Genomic DNA, 18,409 nt, shown 5'->3' on the forward strand with positions numbered 1-18,409 from the left:
TAGCGTACACTAGGCACTGCACTGAGGCACGGCCGGTGTGCACTAGTCTCGCGCGTGGTGCATGAAAGTTGACAGGTGCGCGAAATAAGCTATCATGCCTAGCTAGAGTTTGTTTGTATACAATCAACATACGATTATTTCCTAGCTTTTCGTGAGAGAAGCCCGTAAAATGAGAAAGACGCCTAATTACTTAGGAAGCCAATATCGACAAAAGAAAGAACACGTGGTGTCAGTGGCCAGCCAATAGCCAACTACATGTGGACAAATTAGGGTTATTGCAATAATTAGCAGTAAAGTTTAGAGCAGGCGCCAGTTGGTTCTGTCATCATTCGACCACCAACGTCAGGCTTTGAGCTCGAGCGTGCTGAGACTTACGGCAATGTGGGCCTTTTGGGTGGTGATTTTATGTCTCATATCTCTCCGTTGTGCTTATTGCTTGGACCGACTGTCTTGTCGTGGAGCCAGTTCATCTCAATTCGCTCAGAAGACTGATTCTGCCTCGTTCATGCTTGATGAAGCTGCCTCTGGTAGTAGAACAGTCACATGAAATCACGAAGGTTGTTTACATGGGATCTGTCACTGTGTTTAGGCGACGAAACTGGAATGTGCCGCTTGTCAACGACGTGTTGCTCTGCAACAGCAGAGAAGGCGCTAGAACGTTACAGCCGCACCGAATTGTTCAGTGACATAGTCGCCACTCACACATATATGAGACGATCGTTCACTCACTTCGAAACAACGTTTCAAGGTTTGTAAACATGTGTAGAAATGCGAGGGCGACCCTTTGTTGGTTGCTGGTGGTGGCCAGCCGTATCCGCAACGACTAGATGTTTGCAATTGTACACGTGTGACTGAGAAGAAACAGTGAGCGCCGTCACCATGCGTGAGTTCGATCTTTCTTAGCTGCTACATGAATGTTGTGGACGAGAGTAGTCTAGCTAGAGTATTTGTGCGAGGAAAGATGCAGATAGTTGTGTACATTCGTTTGGATGCAACTAGAACCTCGCCAGGATCATTGCTTGAAATACGATGTACTAACTTGGGGAAGCTTTTTCTAGTAGGGTCTAATCACTCAGGTTGTGGCGTGTTTTGTGCATGCCTATAGACTAAACAAGCAGCGCGTGTGTGCACAGATGTCCCGTATCACGATAGGTGTGTGTGGGGGTGTTAATTAAATCTGATGGAATCTGTTTTTTAGAACTGTATGATTACTTGCTTGACAACAGCAAAACTAACGCCTTGAGGATCTTCAATCTTGTTTATAAGGAGCATTTCAAGGATCAACGCATCTTTGATAGTCTTTATGCTGCTGCGAAAGGGTTTTACAGATCTCCAGGCGAGAATCAAGTGCAGAAAGCGTTACAGGACTTATTTGATCAGCTGTTGCTTGAGACTTTTAAAGGATCCCATAGTTCACCAAATGCTGCATTAAGCAAACAGTACAAAGATTGTTTATTGACTGCAAAAAAAGAAATGGATATATTTGGTGAAGAAGATGATGCTACTGTGAGGCAGTTGAGGAGAGCTCTGAACTCTACATCTGTTTTTCTGATTGCAGTTCGGACTGCTGGTAAAGTGCTGGACAGCTTTCTTGGGCTTAAATTCAGTGACAGTTGTATTCATGAGTACATGAAAATGCATCCTTGTTCATTGTGTGGAGGATTTCCTGAAGGAAGGCCATGTCTTGGGTTGTGTATGAATGTACTTTCCATGTGTATTGGTGACATATCTCAATTAAATACTGCTTTCGACAATTATCTGAAGGCTACAATGGATATGCTCACTGAGATGGAGAACACTAGCCCTGATACCTTAATAGGTGACCTTGGATCACAGCTTTCATTTCTTGTAATGGAAGTATACAATCAGATTAAACCTGGAAGTGCATATGGTAATAAGATTATTCAACTTTGTGGCAACATTCCCAATGATAAAAGGAGACGATCTCCAGAAGTGTTGGTGGTCAATCAAGGGGCACCTATTCCTGCTCCAAAGAGTCCTCCTTTTGATATGGATTTATCTATACAGTTGGCTTTTGCAAAGGAGATAATGAGTCTGTTTCAGTCCTCTCTTAATGACACAACAAGTGACATTTGCCTTCGAGAAAGTGCACAGTTTGGATCTGGTTGTTGGAATGGAACTGATTTTGACAGGTGAGGGTAGTGACATCTATCATTATATTGTTCTAATAAGTGATGTTACTGTTACCCCAAAAAGGGCATATCCGAACAATTATATGATAGATCCTCGATTATCCTTGTTTTGGTGTCTTAGAGCAAAAGAGTAGTGATGGCGGTTGGTTGAAGAAATATTATTTTGCTCAATTAAATCGAATCAAATTTTTCAGTTGATGCCTGAATCTTTTTACATGGAAATAGTGGTGCGTAGTAGGAGACACAAATTTGATGGAGGAAGGTTTGAATCCTGTTGCAAGTGGAATTTATCGAGTTTGGCTCCTAGATCCGCTGCATTCTGGAAAGACCATTGGCAGTGCACGGAGGCACTGAGGACAGTGTTCTTGCCAGTACACTGTACCGTCAGTACACCATCATTTTGACGGTTGGGAGAGGGAAGGGACGTTTGGAGTGGGGGAAAAGCATGCGTATTGTGGCAACAGGGATCTAAAGACATTAGTGGTTTTGATGGTCCCAGAGTTGCTACAGAACAATACAGTGCATGTAACAACTCTGTAGTCTATCTTTCAAAAGTACCACTTTTACTGCCACTGCGCTTAATTTTTGTGGACTTCGAGGACTTTGAAGGAGGGTGCTTATTGGAGCGCAGGCGCCTAAAGGTGCCCGCTTATGATTCACTGGGCATGCAGACACACCCACGCAAACTTGAAACGTACCACAATTTAAAGTTGTGTACTAACGAAGCAGAGCAAGCGAACATGTTAGGGTGCATCACATTCTATGACATACAGTCTTTATTCCTAGTAAAAAGAGAAATGCAAATCGCTTAGAGCGTAAAAGAAGTACACCACAATAAGTGGTGGACTGCTTCGCGAGAAGCTCACTTTAAACGGGTTGAATTGACTTCCGGTCTGTCTGTCGGTATGTCGCTATCTATCTATCTATCTATGTTTGTTTGTTTGTAAGCGTGTGTCACGCTCGGGGAGTTTGTCGAGCCAATCAGCAATCGTTTTGGGACGCGAAACGTAGGTGACGTAATACTAGCTTGTCAGCGTGAATCACCGTCGGGAATTTGTTGAGCCAATCAGCAGAACTTTGGCACATCAACAATGGGTGACGTAACAATCCCGCGCATTATGACAGAAAAGCCGAGATGTCGTAAACCTCCATTTTACGGTCAAACTGTCGTCAAACTGAGAAGCGCAGAGTAAAGATCAGGTAATAGTTGTTAGCGTTTGTTACTTTTTACAAAAGAATCGCAAAACAAACGAATTTATCGTTCTACAAGAAGCCAAGCTAATGTCCCATGGGACCATGCATCTAGATAGGCACCGTTGCATACACACCACCAACATGTCATTCGCGATCTTCAAGAGAGCAATATGTTGTAAGTAGGACTGATGATAAACGATCGACGTCGTCTTGCAAGAAAGATTCATAGGAAACGTTGACGCTGCTTAATTAATATCTTCTGGATCCGGTCGCTAGATGTACATGCATGTCGCTTCACAGTATATTCTATGCAGCTAGAAGACGTACATCGATCTCTAGCTACAACGAAATAGCGGAACGAAAGATGGCGACGATTCAATAAAAGTATGATAATGATCTGATAGTCCATCTCAACAGTTAATTAATTTATTAACTTCCAGTGATGCAAGAGTGCTATACATGCAGAATTGAGACATAACGTAGATAACAAGCCCGCGCCGTGCAAGAGTTGCGTAGCTGTGTGAATTCGAAATAGTGTGGGACATTGATGGTATTTAGTTAATTATCTTTAATCACATTGATAAATCCAGGTGTTTTCAAAGAATTGCCGTTTACATTCTAGCATCAATTAGCTAATGATTAATTAATAACAATTAATTTAACAAAATGTAATAAATATACATTGATATTTACAATAAATACACACACACACGAAGGACACACACACACACACACACACACACACACACACACACACACAACGTCACTTCTGTCACTTGTGCTGAATTTGAAGTGTAGTGTGGAAATTGATGATATTTAGTTAATTATCTTTAATCACATCGATGCATCCTTGTGTTTTCAAAGAATTATACATTCAAGCAACAAGCTAATGAATAAATAATGATAATGACAATAAATAGACAAGAATTAATAAATTTACCTTTATTTATAATAAATACACATGTGCCACACACACACACACACACACACACACACACACACACACACACACACACACACACACAACAAGCAAACACACACACACACACACACACACACACACACACACACACACGCACGCTCATAGCTGTGAAGCGACGGTGTAAACACAGCTTCATTTTTAAAGACCTCACAACACCTCAAGAAGTGTAGCAATGATATGACACGTCCAAGCAAGCGTACACACACTGAGCCCACCACATGTTTTTCCAACATCTAAGCCCACCACACTACACATACAAGCACGAGGAACAAAGTGGCTTGGGTGGAGGCATATTTTTCTTCATTCAGATCTAGTTGAGGACCACATGATTACTGTAGTGGATTCATGACAGTCTTTGGTTGCCTCAGTGATTCGAGGTTGCATGGTATACACAGTGTCCATGTATTTCTGTGTTGCCAAACCGAGTCTTTGGGATACACTGCACGAACAGGTCGACAAAAGACACTTGCCACTACGGCTAGCTCGAGGATGCCTGACTAAGTGCCAGGCTTCATGACTATAACATTGGTGTTGTATGCCTTTGTCACAGGCTACGGTAGTACCCTGTATGTAGGGATTGCCCTGGTTTTGGAGCATTGTGGGGCTTGGTCATCTTTTTGCATGCTTAGAAAACTTAGTAAATGAAGACTAAAATTTCTCAAACTCAACGAAATGAAACGTTTGTACGTCGTGTACTATATCCTATTTTTGTTTTGGTCACTAATCATCTAACAACCTGGAAAACAGTTGCTAGCCTTGGAGTCCCATGTGCCAATTTTGTTCTTCTTCTTCTCCACGGATATCTCTTTGTACGTTATGTACGGCTGTGAAACTTGAGAAAACGCTTTAGAATTACCCAAACTCTATTCTTTTGGTGACTAGAGAAACCGAAATTAATGTTAATTAAAAATTGTGCTTCTTTCAAGCAGATTTGATCCAACAACCGCCATTAATGCTATTGCACAGTTCGGGCCAGTCACGGAGCAGTATTTGCGATTAATTGTCCATGGCAACCAGGAACATGGACGAAGAGCCAATCAGATAGGCCAAATGCGTTTATGAAAGAGTTTATCACCAAAACTGTGTATTTCAATTATGTTTGCCATTGTTCGGTCTAGTCTGACATTGTTTGCGATCTGCGTCACACACAGGAGCAAAATTGACAAATAGTTACGTACACATAGCAATTTATACGGGAACCCAACATTTGCAGTGCATATCCCTTCCATATGTGATGATCTTTGGCTTTGACTACTAAGCCAAGTTCTATTCCAACTGCCCTTGCATATTCAATTATACAAGCACGGAAGAAAGAACAATGCAAAGGCACTAAAAATTAAGATACGTATTCATGCAACATGTGCTAGAATCCCATGATACCGTACGTATACCCCGTAGACCTATCAACCACTTGAGTAAACTACCTCTGAATCATGTCTAATGAAAGCTGTTACATATAAACAGATTTAATTAACGCTACTGAAAACGCGCTAAATCTTAGACATTTTTATAAAATGCTTACAGTTTCTAATGAAGACATGTACACCCAGCTATGTTGCGCTTTTGCACTCCTAAAAACTTACCAAACTAGAATTTTATATAAAGAATGACTCCATTAGTAGAACTACAACGGTGAACCCACTTGACGAATTACTAAAAAGTGTGACTAGTGGCCATGCTCATTGTTTGAGATAGCAATGACGAGAGAGAGAGACAGACATTCATTGCTTTTCTCCAACAGACTCCGCCCTTGCTACAAACCCATACACATAAAATTTTGCATGCCCTTTCAGTTCTTCAATTGCCATACCCAGTCAAATGTGGAAACGTAATCTTCATCTGCTTATGCGCCATACTTCTAAACATCAAAACTGCAATCGTCCAAGAACACTACGCTACTTTAGATAGCTAATGGCAGTCCATGTATAGTTCAGTGATTTTGTGCTATCCTGTCAACCTAATCGTCTTCAGGTTCTTATTTATAACCGTTACAGAAAATGTTGCATGCAAGTATTGCTGAGCTCCCTATTCTGCTGTGTTCATGGTGTACATGTATCTACAGCTTGTGGCTGTTCTCTGCATTTATTGCACATGCACCCCTCGGAGTCTCAGCCTGTGTATGTGGGCGCACACATGCGAATTGACACCTGACGCTATGCCACCAGACAAAATACACGTCGGGCTATCTGCGTGCGCAAAATCCGGAAACAGCGTTTGTTGACATGACGAGATGTACGAGGATGTGTGTTGCTAATATGGAATTTGACACCTGACGCTACTGGACAAAATGTCAGGCAAAATCACGAAAGCCTGGACAAATGCTTCGTTTGGTCGGTAAATGTTCGATGTCCGGCTGTTATTTCTCACACTGTGTATTGCTCAGTCTGTATGAGTGAATTCTTGAGAGATGTCACAGCACACCCTACATGGTCTTGTTACTATTCTTTTTTGAACTTCTCTAAGAAAGTAAAGAAATAGGTTGAAATATAGGCTGCTTTGAAAGCTTCTCATTTCTTTTTGCAGCATTGTACTCAGTGTTTGATGCCTCCTTCTTTCTAGTTGAATCTAATCTCTAGACTGCTCTGAAGGCTTTTCGTTTCCTTTGTAGTAAGGCAGCCTTTTTTCACAAAGCAGATTGAGTTCGATTGTAACTTCTATTTTGTGCTCTTCTTTTTGCTGATGTTGTAGCCAGCGTGCCAATGCTTGTGGCTACAGGAAAAGAAGAAGACAGAAAAACGTGTTTCTAGACAGGAATAAATAGCAAGGAATCACATATCTTAGCTCCAGAGATTCAAGCAGATTTTACCTCCAGAAAACTTTGCAACGATTCTAAGACTACACCCATTGTGAGCGTAAACATGCGCAGTAGATGCATGTTTCGTTGCAAGGCAACAAATGCCGCCATTTTGCTGGTAGCGGTGTACACAAGCAGATGTGCACTGCACCAGCATTGGCGAGGTGGACATTGACGGTAGAAATTGGCACACTCCCTGTGTAGCGCTCGGTGCAGGAAACATGTAAGTTGGATTCGGTGCAAGTGCAATTAGAATTTAGAGAGAAAAACGCTAGCGCTATATAATTGGCAAGAAATCTTTGATTGCTGGAAGCGTTGTGGAAAGCGACAACATGTACAGTCTACATGGGACTGGTGTTGGCATGTGTTCGAGTAAACTGGAAGGTGTAGCATTTGCATTATCGAGAAATTTTACATAGGGTTGGTTCCTGGAAAGGGGCCCTTGCACTGCAATGACAAATTTTAGTACACGGACCTGCTCTGTTGCAAGCATGGAGGTTTGGTATTGAATCAGGTTTGTAGCAGAAACGGTTGATACCGATACTGGTTTTTACAGAAGAACTAGCACAAACTCAACCCAACATACCAACGCTACCGCATTGTTATGGTATGCTCGACATTAGGACCATCATCGGTCGGGTTGTAGTTAAGTAGATAAGAAACTTTGACTGTAAAGTATATGTAGTTTGAAGGTGTGTGTTTGTTTGTTAATGTTGTGTTATGTTGTGTGTTTTTCTGTATACCTTCAAGTGGGGAGCTTCACCTTTTAGGTGCAAAGGAAAATATTATTACAATAATATACTGTGTTTAGGTGAAAACACGTAGTGAACTAAGCAACACCAGCTCATGCCAGCTTAGCATGCATGCCCACATTTACACAACACAACACTCTTTAGCCGGTCCTTATGATGGGCATGTTGTCAACATGTGTTATGTACTTGTGATCAACATAGCTTCATTAGCTCACGTTCACAGTGGACAAGCCAAGCTGCTCACGTTTTTTCTCCATGGCTTGACAACAGTCAAAAGTCGAGGAATGCACAGGACATTTACAAGATAACCTCTCCTATTCGTACAAGGCGTAAAGTTCTACTGCTCGTCGATGTGGTAGACTTGTACATGGATTGGTGAGAATGCGTACGTTGTTGTGCCCATCAACGTCAGAAGAACAGCTATCTTCTTGTTGTCGTCTGTGATTCTATTTGCCGTGCAATACAGCAAGAATCGTTCTTTGTAGTCTTCGACATTACCTACGCCAGCGTTGAACTCGCAGAGTTTCCCGTGTCGAGCCGCCATCCTCATCACCAGTGTTATGTATATATAACAGTCGTAAGCTACGTTCCAGATCGGCACAAGGTATCACACTATCAGTCTATTGCTATGCTCAGGCTCTAACACAACAGTAATCCAACAAGTCCTAACAGTCACTTATCTAAGTATATCGCATGCCAACGTTCGCATGCTCACCAATCTATGTACCAGTCTACCACAGTCGACTATTGCAGTAATGGAGTTCAAGAGATTTGTTCCTTGCTGTCATTGCCTGCACACTTGTTTCTTCAATTTTGCTTGTCCAGACAGGTATAAAAGTGACTATGGCAGCCCTCAGTCCAGCACAGGTAGAGGTTACATGACATACCTAACCCGAGTTAGTCTGGGCTAGAAATGCTGAGTCAAGCTAGCACAGCACGGATTGGCAAGGCATGGCAGAGTTCAGTCCACATTTAACTTACCTTCTAAACTGAGCTAGCTCGATTACAAGTGCTGGCGTAAACGGGCTATAAGGTACTAAAGCTGTTTGCTGACTAGAATTCTTACATACAAAATACTTACTGGCAAAAAGATTGCTTGTTTTATCCAATTACGTTGCTCTGCTAATCTCATATTGTTGTTCAATGTAGATATGTCGGATCTGATGTCACTTTCCAAGCACAAGTTGATCATCACAGGCAGAGAGCTTTACAGAGACTGATAAAACCATTGCAGAAAGTTACTGGAATGATGCGAAAATGGAATTCTGTGGTGGATTGGGTAGTGGCGGTGCCCAATAATGATGCTACTGTTGATACTGGTGCATTAGATCAGCCTACTGCTATTGACAACGAGACTCGGTGTCCAGAAGATGATGAATGTGACAATGGAAGTGGACATATTGATGGTTCTGGCTCAGGTGAAAGGCCAGCTAATGGTGATGATTTACCTGGTGATAATGATGAGGATATAACAACAGAATCAATGGAGAACCGGGCAACACATGGGCCAACAGAAACGACCGTACGTGGTGGTGCTCAAAGCTATCAGTTTGTACTGACAGCAGTCATGACATTAGTAATCGTAACTTCAGTTTATGCCTTCTAGTTTAGGGCTAGGACATACAGATGTAGTATAGCAGTGGTTTGAAGTAACAGGAGTAAGAAATTAGGAAAACGTCAGAGGACAGTTTGCGGTCAAGATTTAGATTGGAATTCAGATTTAAGCTTTTGTTCAGTGATTTAGTTGGTTCATTATAAAATAGTTTAGCTGGTTCATTATAAAATAGAAAGGTATGTTGTTCCTACATTATGACCGGATCCCGGATGTTGCTCATATCAACTACGGATGTTTGCGTGGAGGTGGTTAAATGGAGACGGCGTTGCTAGTAGTCGCCGTCTTCGGCCTCTCCTCGGCCACTCTTGATTTTTACTTGGATATGGAGGAGTCTAAGCTTCTTGGTACGGCAGTTATGAGGAGAAATCGCAGAATTTGTGCATCGCATTCTTCTCGTCTAGGACTAGATAGACCTCTCTACTACATCAAGAAGGGTTTGATCAACAAAGTAGCGTTTAATCCAGCTTACCAGATTGCCATGCCGGTGGATAAGACGAACATTCGCTTTAGCTGGCGATCTAAGAGTCAAGTGAGTATTTTGATCTAGCCAGACTGTGCACTGTGCTAGTTAGTGTATTGCACAACGACAAACGCTGTGTTTACTGCAGTTATTAGGTGGCGTGTTGGCACCGTAGTTTGACAAAGCGTGTGGCTGTTTGTCGCCGGCGAACAGCTTGCCCCTCATCTAATGAAGTCGCGGCTTTTAAGCTGCAGCCCGTCTTCGTTTTGCATGTTTGTCATCCCAATGCGTACTGTACAAACTTGTCTCAGAGAAGAACGTGCGGCACGAGGTTGAGACACGTTTTGAGCTGAATACATGTTTTGAAGTCTTCACAGCGTGTAGATTGTTGTTGAAATGTTATGCTCGATATGTTATGCTATTTTCTTTTTGTAGTGGATTTACACAATCAGATTTCGATCGTCTGACGAGTCAATTATGCACCGTCCAACCTCAAAGACTCTCGATCCACTCGGCCTTGTGCCACGCAATGTTTCAGGTTCGATTCAGAAGTTAGCTAGCTGTACACATGGAGAGTGAATGTTGCATGTTTGACTGTCAGATGTTTGAATAGCGGTGCCTTGGCGCTTGTGATCTAGTTAGAACTGACCAGTAATAACCAGACTCTTGCTTTTTGGCTCTTGGCTTCTTGTAAGTAATTGAATGACCACATCCTATGTTGTAGTAATTAGTGTAGCCATATCAGACACCGACATGGCATCTGCTAAGGATACCTGACTTCACTGCGGTGACTGATTGATTCTTCTGTTTTTGTCGTAGTATTTGATGTCACGCTAGACTGCACTGGACAGAAAGGAGGTTTGGCGTTTTTTGAGCTGTCTCTCAATGTGACTGACCCATCCAGTGTGCTGGTGTTGGCCATCGACAGACCTAAACGGTGCAGACAAGGTTGGTGTCTTCTCTGTATTCAATTTATGAAAGGCAGCAATGTATATATAAGAATCTCTGCCTCATGTTTTAGGTAATTGCCTGTGTGTCTTATAAGTACATGTATAGGTTATAGACAGTTGTTTGGATTCGCTGGACAGGACTACAGGGCTGAGTTACTGGACTAGGGGACACTGGATTACTGGACTGGACTACTGACTCCAATATAATATATCCAGACCCCAATAATATCTCTCTGCATTTTTGCCACGTCGTTACTGCAGAGAATCTACATGCGAGTATACATGATGTACTGTAATACATAAAAAATAGGTAGACGGCATGGGAATTTGCCTGAGTAAAAGCATAAGTGCAGTTACTAGCATGCGAGCACAGACCTTGCCTCCCAGGCGCAAGAAACAACCCTTGGTCGACGGCTCATGGGCAGCACGCTATGCACGTAGATTCTGTAGAAGCCTACTTCTACTTCTACCTATGTCTAGAGAAAGTTTCAGTGGAGATCCTTCAATTGTGACAGCACGACATTCATCGTCTGACTCAACCAAGATCACATTCGGTTTCGTCTTAGGCAGTGGCTAGCGGTTCGGTAGCTGGAGGTCTAAACTGCCAGGCTAAAGGTACTGCACTTCCTGTTTGTAACACTGGCTGCCAACTGCTCCTTCCCTTATGAATTTGTTTCAACTCCTATTGGCAACGCCAGCAAGGGTGGTGAACAATATACTGCTGGCTGAGTACTCCCGCTCCACCAGTCGCTGTGCTCCCCTCGCCATAAAGCTTCCATTTAAACCAATCGGCACAGTATAGAAGTCCAAAACTGGGTCAGGGGATACTGGAGTCACGGTGATAGTTGGCACGAGGATTAGAACGTGGGAATAATGTCAGATGGCAAGCAGACTTGCGTGGCTGATGATGCACCACTGGACTCGGACATCCCGAACTCTAGCGAAATATTTTCTGCTTCGTGACTGCCAGACTGTATGTGTGCCTGCAGAAGGAACATCAGAAGCGTTGTCATTGCACATGCACCATTGACATGTGACTAGCGGACCGCTAGCAAATTTGTTTGTCTTACCAAGCTGTACAGCCCAAAAGAATGGTCACGCATGTTAGTTGTTACCCACGTACGAGATGTTACTTCTGTAGTCATCTTCCAACTTTTTGTGCATTCTCACTAGCTAGTTGGACGTTTCAGAAATTGATTATGTCCAGCCCTATTGAGTTTTGGCTGGACACAGGGGTTAACATTTGGACAACCTGACCTAAGAATATCAAATTATCTGTTTTGTGGCTACCAATTCGTCAACTACCACCGACTTCAGTACCAGACAGCGCCTCTTGTTGACTTTGTGATGGACTCCAATCTTCCTCAAATGGATCGATAGCTATAGCGCACGAAACTACCAGTATCGATGTCTGCAAATAGTGCGCGCCATCACACTTCCAGGGACTTTTGTAGAAAGAGGCGTGTCAGTTTTGCTAGTTCCAGCTTCTTGGATGGAATTGTTGGAATAAGTTCGAACCGTTTCACTAATCGAATGCACGTTCGACAGTTCCGACAGTTCTAGAACTGCAAATCAAACGCTTTTTACAAATGGGATGTTCTGCACACGGGCCATTGGCATAGCGAAGTTAGTGTTCAAATCAACACGATAGTGTAGCAGACTTACCTTTTAAGTTTACTTAGCGTGTTCTGATTTTCAGTACACAATACCGCTGCTAGCGTACGCTATTTAGTCTATTGTAGTGTGGTTTGCGCTCTTCCAGGAGAAAGTGTTCTGACTAGTATATGAGCCAAGTCCCAGAAGCTGTCATTTTGTTCCGACCCCCTTGTGGACCAGGGTTTCTTGGCACCGGAACATTCTACAAAACTAATAGAAAGGATTTCTCAATGTTTGCACTTGGAAAACGTGCGACAAAGTAACGGTAGAATTTATAAAATAGTACGCACGAGGCGCATGGGAAAGTCAAGGCTATACTAGAGCTCTGCCTGACAAGCGTTCCTGAAGGCATAGAATCTCTACTTAATTGACTCTTGCAATTTTACAACTACCGCCAACAAAGGAAACATGCTGGAAATAGTTAGAAAGGCAACAACTTTTTGTATTATCTGGGACTACCGATTGCTATAGCCTTGGAGTTCCTTCACAGCAATAGGTATCGCTGAATCAAAGTAAGCGTTTTTGCTAGTACAACACTATGTCTATATTTTGTATTATAATTTAATCTGTTTAGATTTATTATTGCATCAGTTTGTTTCTAGAAATACTTTGATCTACTAGACTAAAATAATTGAATTAATTCGCACGTGCATGCAATCATACACTTGATCACTTATTCGCTATCATCAGTCTGATTCTGGAGTTTCTTCTTCCAATAATACTGGACTAGGAAAGGCTATTTGCTTGCTCAGATTCAGGAAAGGCTATTTGCGTGCTCGGATTCTTGTAATTTCTGCAACCACATGCATCGGTGCAGCACAAGCAGCACGAAAGTAGCCTTGTCCCCAGACTCATGTGAGCCTGGCAGTGTCCGGTTCCCGTATAACACTTTCAGCCTCCCGTCAGTCTGGACTCACCATGCCTACTTTCACACACTTACTTCACTAAGTGTCACCCCACGTCACAGTCTTGGCACCCCACGTGACTAAATACTACCTATGTCACAAACTCAATTAGCTTATATCTATCTAATGTGTGACCCAGCAGATTGTGTATCACACCCAAGCCTCCAAAACAGCGCATGGTGACTCCATGGTGAGGGATTCACCAAGTTCACACTCTCCAAATCTCAAGACGACTTCAGCATGTGAAAAGGTAAGTGTATTCCTACGTTATTGTCCTACTCGTGTAGACTGGCGAGCCTGGCAAGTCTAGTTACAGCAATCCGGACTTCGCATGAAGTTCACTCGTTGTTTGTGTGGACAAAGAAGTCTTTTCCCCCTCGGATGGCCCTGGAGACTTCAAGTTTACCCTCCCGAAAGTCATCATAATTGAAAACATGAAGAGCGGACTGTAATTCCACGCCAATGTGTTGACCATCTCTCATTGCCATTGCACTCCCTACTGGCCTTTACCAGTGTTCTCGCCAGTACCGTCGGTACTGTCATTTTAACGGTTGGGAGAGGAAGGGACATTCGAAGTGGGGAAAACAGCATTTATTGACAGTTGGAACAGGAATGGAAGCCTTAACATGCATAGTGTGGGATCATGGATCTAAAGACATTAGTGGTCTTGATGGTCCCAAAGTTGCTGCAGAATAATACATATTCTCACATCTGGTAATCTTTGGAAGTGCATGGTCTCCTTGTTGGTGTTTGAGGTGAATTCCTGTTGACCTTTCACACAAGAAGTGCTAATGAGTGACTGTTGTTGCAGTAGGTGTTCTACTAATTACCGTTTACCTTCAATCTCATGTTATATACACCCTTTTACTCTGTTAGGTCAGCTTACAATTCCAGTTTTAAGTCAACTTGTAATAATCTACTGTATTATCTGTCTGTCCGTCTGTCTTATGTTGCATTTGATTCTAATACAACTAGAGAACACATAAAAGTAATTTTATGCCACATATGTCAACATCAAACATTTGATGACATGTTTGATGATGTCATATGTGGCATAAAATTACTTTTATGTGTTCTCTAGTTGTATTAGAATCAAATGCAACATAAGACAGACGGACAGACAGATAATACAGTAGATTATTACAAGTTGACTTAAAACTGGAATTGTAAGCTGACCTAACAGAGTAAAAGGGTGTATATAACATGAGATTGAAGGTAAACGGTAATTAGTAGAACACCTACTGCAACAACAGTCACTCATTAGCACTTCTTGTGTGAAAGGTCAACAGGAATTCACCTCAAACACCAACAAGGAGACCATGCACTTCCAAAGATTACCAGATGTGAGAATATGTATTACTCTGCAGCAACTTTGGGACCATCAAGACCACTAATGTCTTTAGATCCATGATCCCACACTATGCATGTTAAGGCTTCCATTCCTGTTCCAACTGTCAATAAATGCTGTTTTCCCCACTTCGAATGTCCCTTCCTCTCCCAACCGTTAAAATGACAGTACCGACGGTACTGGCGAGAACACTGGTAAAGGCCAGTAGGGAGTGCAATGGCAATGAGAGATGGTCAACACATTGGCGTGGAATTACAGTCCGCTCTTCATGTTTTCAATTATGATGACTTTCGGGAGGGTAAACTTGAAGTCTCCAGGGCCATCCGAGGGGGAAAAGACTTCTTTGTCCACACAAACAACGAGTGAACTTCATGCGAAGTCCAGATTGCTGTAACTAGACTTGCCAGGCTCGCCAGTCTACACGAGTAGGACAATAACGTAGGAATACACTTACCTTTTCACATGCTGAAGTCGTCTTGAGATTTGGAGAGTGTGAACTTGGTGAATCCCTCATCATGGAGAGTCACCATGCGCTGTTTTGGAGGCTTGGGTGTGATACACAATCTGCTGGGTCACACATTAGATAGATATAAGCTAATTGAGTTTGTGACATAGGTAGTATTTAGTCACGTGGGGTGCCAAGACTGTGACGTGGGGTGACACTTAGTGAAGTAAGTGTGTGAAAGTAGGCATGGTGAGTCCAGACTGACGGGAGGCTGAAAGTGTTATACGGGAACCGGACACTGCCAGGCTCACATGAGTCTGGGGACAAGGCTAGCACGAAAGCATGAGCATTTCTGTGTGGTTCAGCTGACATTGTACTTGCAGCTTGCAGCTTACAAGCTCCAACAGTTCTTTCGGGGCAGGAAGCTGTGTCATCCAGCAGACATGTACGTCAGAACCGTTTTCATCAGTTTCAACAATCTATCAGTGACCGTTCGGACTAGGCAGATTCTGCATAGAGCACAAAGCATTTTTCCATACTAAACTTTGATAGTTAACCCATAATACATGCTGCGGAAGAGCATCTTGAGGCGGTGGCATCTGCTGCGCTTTCGAGCACTTCATGTGAACTATCTCGTACCGAACCTTGTTGACACTGGTACAAGTTGGCAAACCGTAAAGATGGGATACAAACTTCTCACATTCAGTAAACAACTCTTCATTCAGAGCCAAGCTGCAGCCTAGTCTGGTCATCGCAAGACGTAAACAGTCGTTTTGAGAAGCTAAGCGAAAGATCTTTGTTTTGCCTTTTCCAGCAAAGGCACTCGTCGTGTTGCATCCAGAAAAAGCGCATACGGCAGGGAGCGCAGCAGACATGTCTTCGCCTAAATTGACAGCGATGTCTGTAAGACTAATGCAACGGCGTCGTAGTTTTGTGTCAGTGAGCCATGCATAGCAATGATGCGTTGATTGTGATTGCTTTTGTTTGCTGGTATTCCGTTGACAAATAATGCACAGAGCAAAATTTGTTGGTGGAATTGCACTTCTTGATCTTTCCTGATGTGTATTCTTGGTAACACTTTTGATGGTAGAAACCTTTGGGTGGATCAGTTTGTGTCACAGCATAATTTGAGAAGAACGCATGCCGTTCGTGTCCTCAGATGGTGGCTACCTCGTGCAAGCGAATCAAACTCTGCTGAGAAACTGCTACCAACTTTGTGTCTGAACCACTCAGAACTTTCCCGCTGGAATGACAAGTGCATTTGCTCCAACTAAAATGTGGTACTTTTGCAGCTGGAGGATTCAAACTTGCTGAAACTGCATAAAATTCCTCTGCAGACAACCGCTGTCTTCTTGACCACTCGAATCGACTTCCATTACCACTAAATTATGGTGCTGATAGATAGCTGTATAGAAACGTAGACGGTGCTCGGTACACAAATTGATTCAAAGACAGTTGTGTTCAACTATAGTAGTGCATTTCAAAGACAACAATAGATACAAACTAGATCGAATACAAGGTAAACAAATTTTGCTCTATGCAGAAATTAAACGAATAAACAAAGTCTGCAGCTTGAGCAATTTTAGACACTGATCGATCTCGAACTGACACTATGACTCAACGGCGATGAACGTATTACATGAACTTCCAAGACGTGAACTAACGTGAGCTTTCAGTAAGTCATCGGTCAAGAAACCGATTGGTACGTGTACGTACACGCTGAAGAGAAAGGTCAAATTAAGTCGTCTCTTCACATCTGGTTTTAGATATTCTTGCCTCTGGTAAAAATTAATACAAAGCAAGTGTCAAGCAAACAAATTTACACAATAGGATACAGTGGCGAAGCAGCAGAGATGCTGATTTGCCTGCTCTTTGTCTGGTATGCGCTGTGTATGCACGTAAGCTCAGTGTCCCGACCGTGTTTACAAAAACACCTTTGTTTGCAATCGTCGCAATAGTTCACGACCGCAAACATTGATTTTTGAATTGTATACTTATAGAACAAAGCTAATCTAAAAAGAAAATGACGTCCACTGGGGGTCGAAACAAAAGTTGTTTCTGAAGCAGCTAGCCAGATCAACTCATACTAGATTTTCTGCACAGTGATGCTGTGAATGCACAACGTAGCTTGCGTTTTCTAAGCAATTCCGATGCGACACAGCAGCACCAAGTGCACAATGTAGAGAGGTGTGCTTGTGGCCTCGTGCCTGACAGCATTCTAAAGTGTACATGAAGTCTGGTTATGTAGCAACATCAGAGAATTACGTACGGAAAGGCACAAGTGTTTGCAGGCAGAAATTGTTGTGTCTACGTGGTACATGGAACAACTTCCAATTGCCTTTACCGTGAACTCTGACTGTGAACTGTTGTCACAGAAAGATTTGAGTCTTGCATGCCAGTTTTGGTCGGATCTTAGGTCTGTTTCAAACCTAGGCAATCGGACAAATGCTTAAAGGGTAACTGACATGAAAAAATCAAAAATTATTTTATTGAATTTTTCGTTTGTTCTTAATGTTCTTATGCCCCAAAATTAAAAGTTTAATTTTTGAAGCTACACTCGTGAAGATATCGAGACGTAAGCGTACCCGCCGTGACGTCACAAGAGGAACGGAAGTGGCTAGAGCGCATGCTGGCAATAGAAAATGTATGACGAGATAGTACACCTCTGGTTGCCTGCTGGCTGCAGTAATGTGCTCAGAAAGAAAGCATGGCTTTGATTTGCTTCTCCAGTAATACCAAGATGTGAAAGAAATGAGCAGCGCGAGGAAACAAGCGAGAAATCGGTGGGATGGGCCAACCGCACGTTCAGACCCGTCTAGTGCGTATTCTCAGCCGAAATGTTTCGAAACGGAGGATAACGTTAGTGAGTCACTTACTGTGAGGCTTTGAGCTATTACCCAAGGTAAAAGGAGACTGATCACGAAGCATGAAGCATCAAGCTGCGCTGGTGATTTGTGTACTAGGAAGCCATTGAGAGGATTGCAACGTGACAATGTGAGAAAGTCAACAAATACAGAAGGAGAAAAGGCTGAAAGAAAGCGTGAGAAATGAAGAGTAAGTCATGTAGAAATCATCAACTCACAAGACTCCGTGTGCTGGAAGTGGGTTGGAGAGAACATGAGTTGTACTGTCATTCATACTCACTAATTAATTGA

The 18,409-nt window shown here is 42.7% G+C and overlaps 2 protein-coding genes across 4 annotated transcripts; both read left to right on the forward strand.

Annotated features, from left to right (window-relative positions):
- Window positions 1-304: 304 nt before the first annotated feature.
- LOC134196381 (glypican-6-like) lies at window positions 305-9,685 on the forward strand. Its single transcript, XM_062665490.1, has 4 exons — window positions 305-527; window positions 590-748; window positions 1,199-2,153; window positions 9,025-9,685. Exons 1-4 carry the CDS (start codon window positions 380-382, stop codon window positions 9,479-9,481), a joined length of 1,719 nt encoding a protein of 572 aa, XP_062521474.1. The 5' UTR covers window positions 305-379; the 3' UTR covers window positions 9,482-9,685.
- Window positions 9,686-9,715: 30 nt separating this feature from the next.
- LOC134196382 (tyrosine-protein kinase RYK-like) lies at window positions 9,716-11,295 on the forward strand. Of its 3 annotated transcripts, none has more exons than XM_062665492.1 (5): window positions 9,716-9,834; window positions 9,892-10,019; window positions 10,386-10,488; window positions 10,770-10,898; window positions 10,951-11,295. In XM_062665492.1, the coding sequence occupies exons 1-5, from the start codon at window positions 9,744-9,746 to the stop codon at window positions 10,992-10,994; spliced, it is 495 nt and encodes a 164-aa protein (XP_062521476.1). In that variant the 5' UTR covers window positions 9,716-9,743; the 3' UTR covers window positions 10,995-11,295. The 3 variants fall into 3 exon arrangements, with proteins under 3 accessions (XP_062521476.1, XP_062521477.1, XP_062521475.1); XM_062665493.1 differs by having other exon boundaries at window positions 10,972-11,295; XM_062665491.1 differs by having other exon boundaries at window positions 10,770-11,295.
- The last annotated feature ends 7,114 nt before the right edge of the window (window positions 11,296-18,409 follow it).

This window comes from Corticium candelabrum, chromosome 21 (assembly GCF_963422355.1).
Source record: "Corticium candelabrum chromosome 21, ooCorCand1.1, whole genome shotgun sequence".
NCBI lineage: Eukaryota > Metazoa > Porifera > Homoscleromorpha > Homosclerophorida > Plakinidae > Corticium > Corticium candelabrum.

Coding starts and splice junctions, on each gene's coding strand:
- LOC134196382 (XM_062665491.1), top strand. CDS start 9,744: ATGGAGACGGCGTTGCTAGTAGTCGCCGTCTTCGGCCTCTCCTCGGCC. Junction 9,835..9,891: donor GGAGGAGTCTAAGCTTCTTG/GTACGGCAGTTA, acceptor CTTCTCGTCTAG/GACTAGATAGACCTCTCTAC. Junction 10,020..10,385: donor GCTGGCGATCTAAGAGTCAA/GTGAGTATTTTG, acceptor TTCTTTTTGTAG/TGGATTTACACAATCAGATT.
- LOC134196381 (XM_062665490.1), top strand. CDS start 380: ATGTGGGCCTTTTGGGTGGTGATTTTATGTCTCATATCTCTCCGTTGT. Junction 749..1,198: donor CTTCGAAACAACGTTTCAAG/GTTTGTAAACAT, acceptor TCTGTTTTTTAG/AACTGTATGATTACTTGCTT. Junction 2,154..9,024: donor AATGGAACTGATTTTGACAG/GTGAGGGTAGTG, acceptor TGTTCAATGTAG/ATATGTCGGATCTGATGTCA.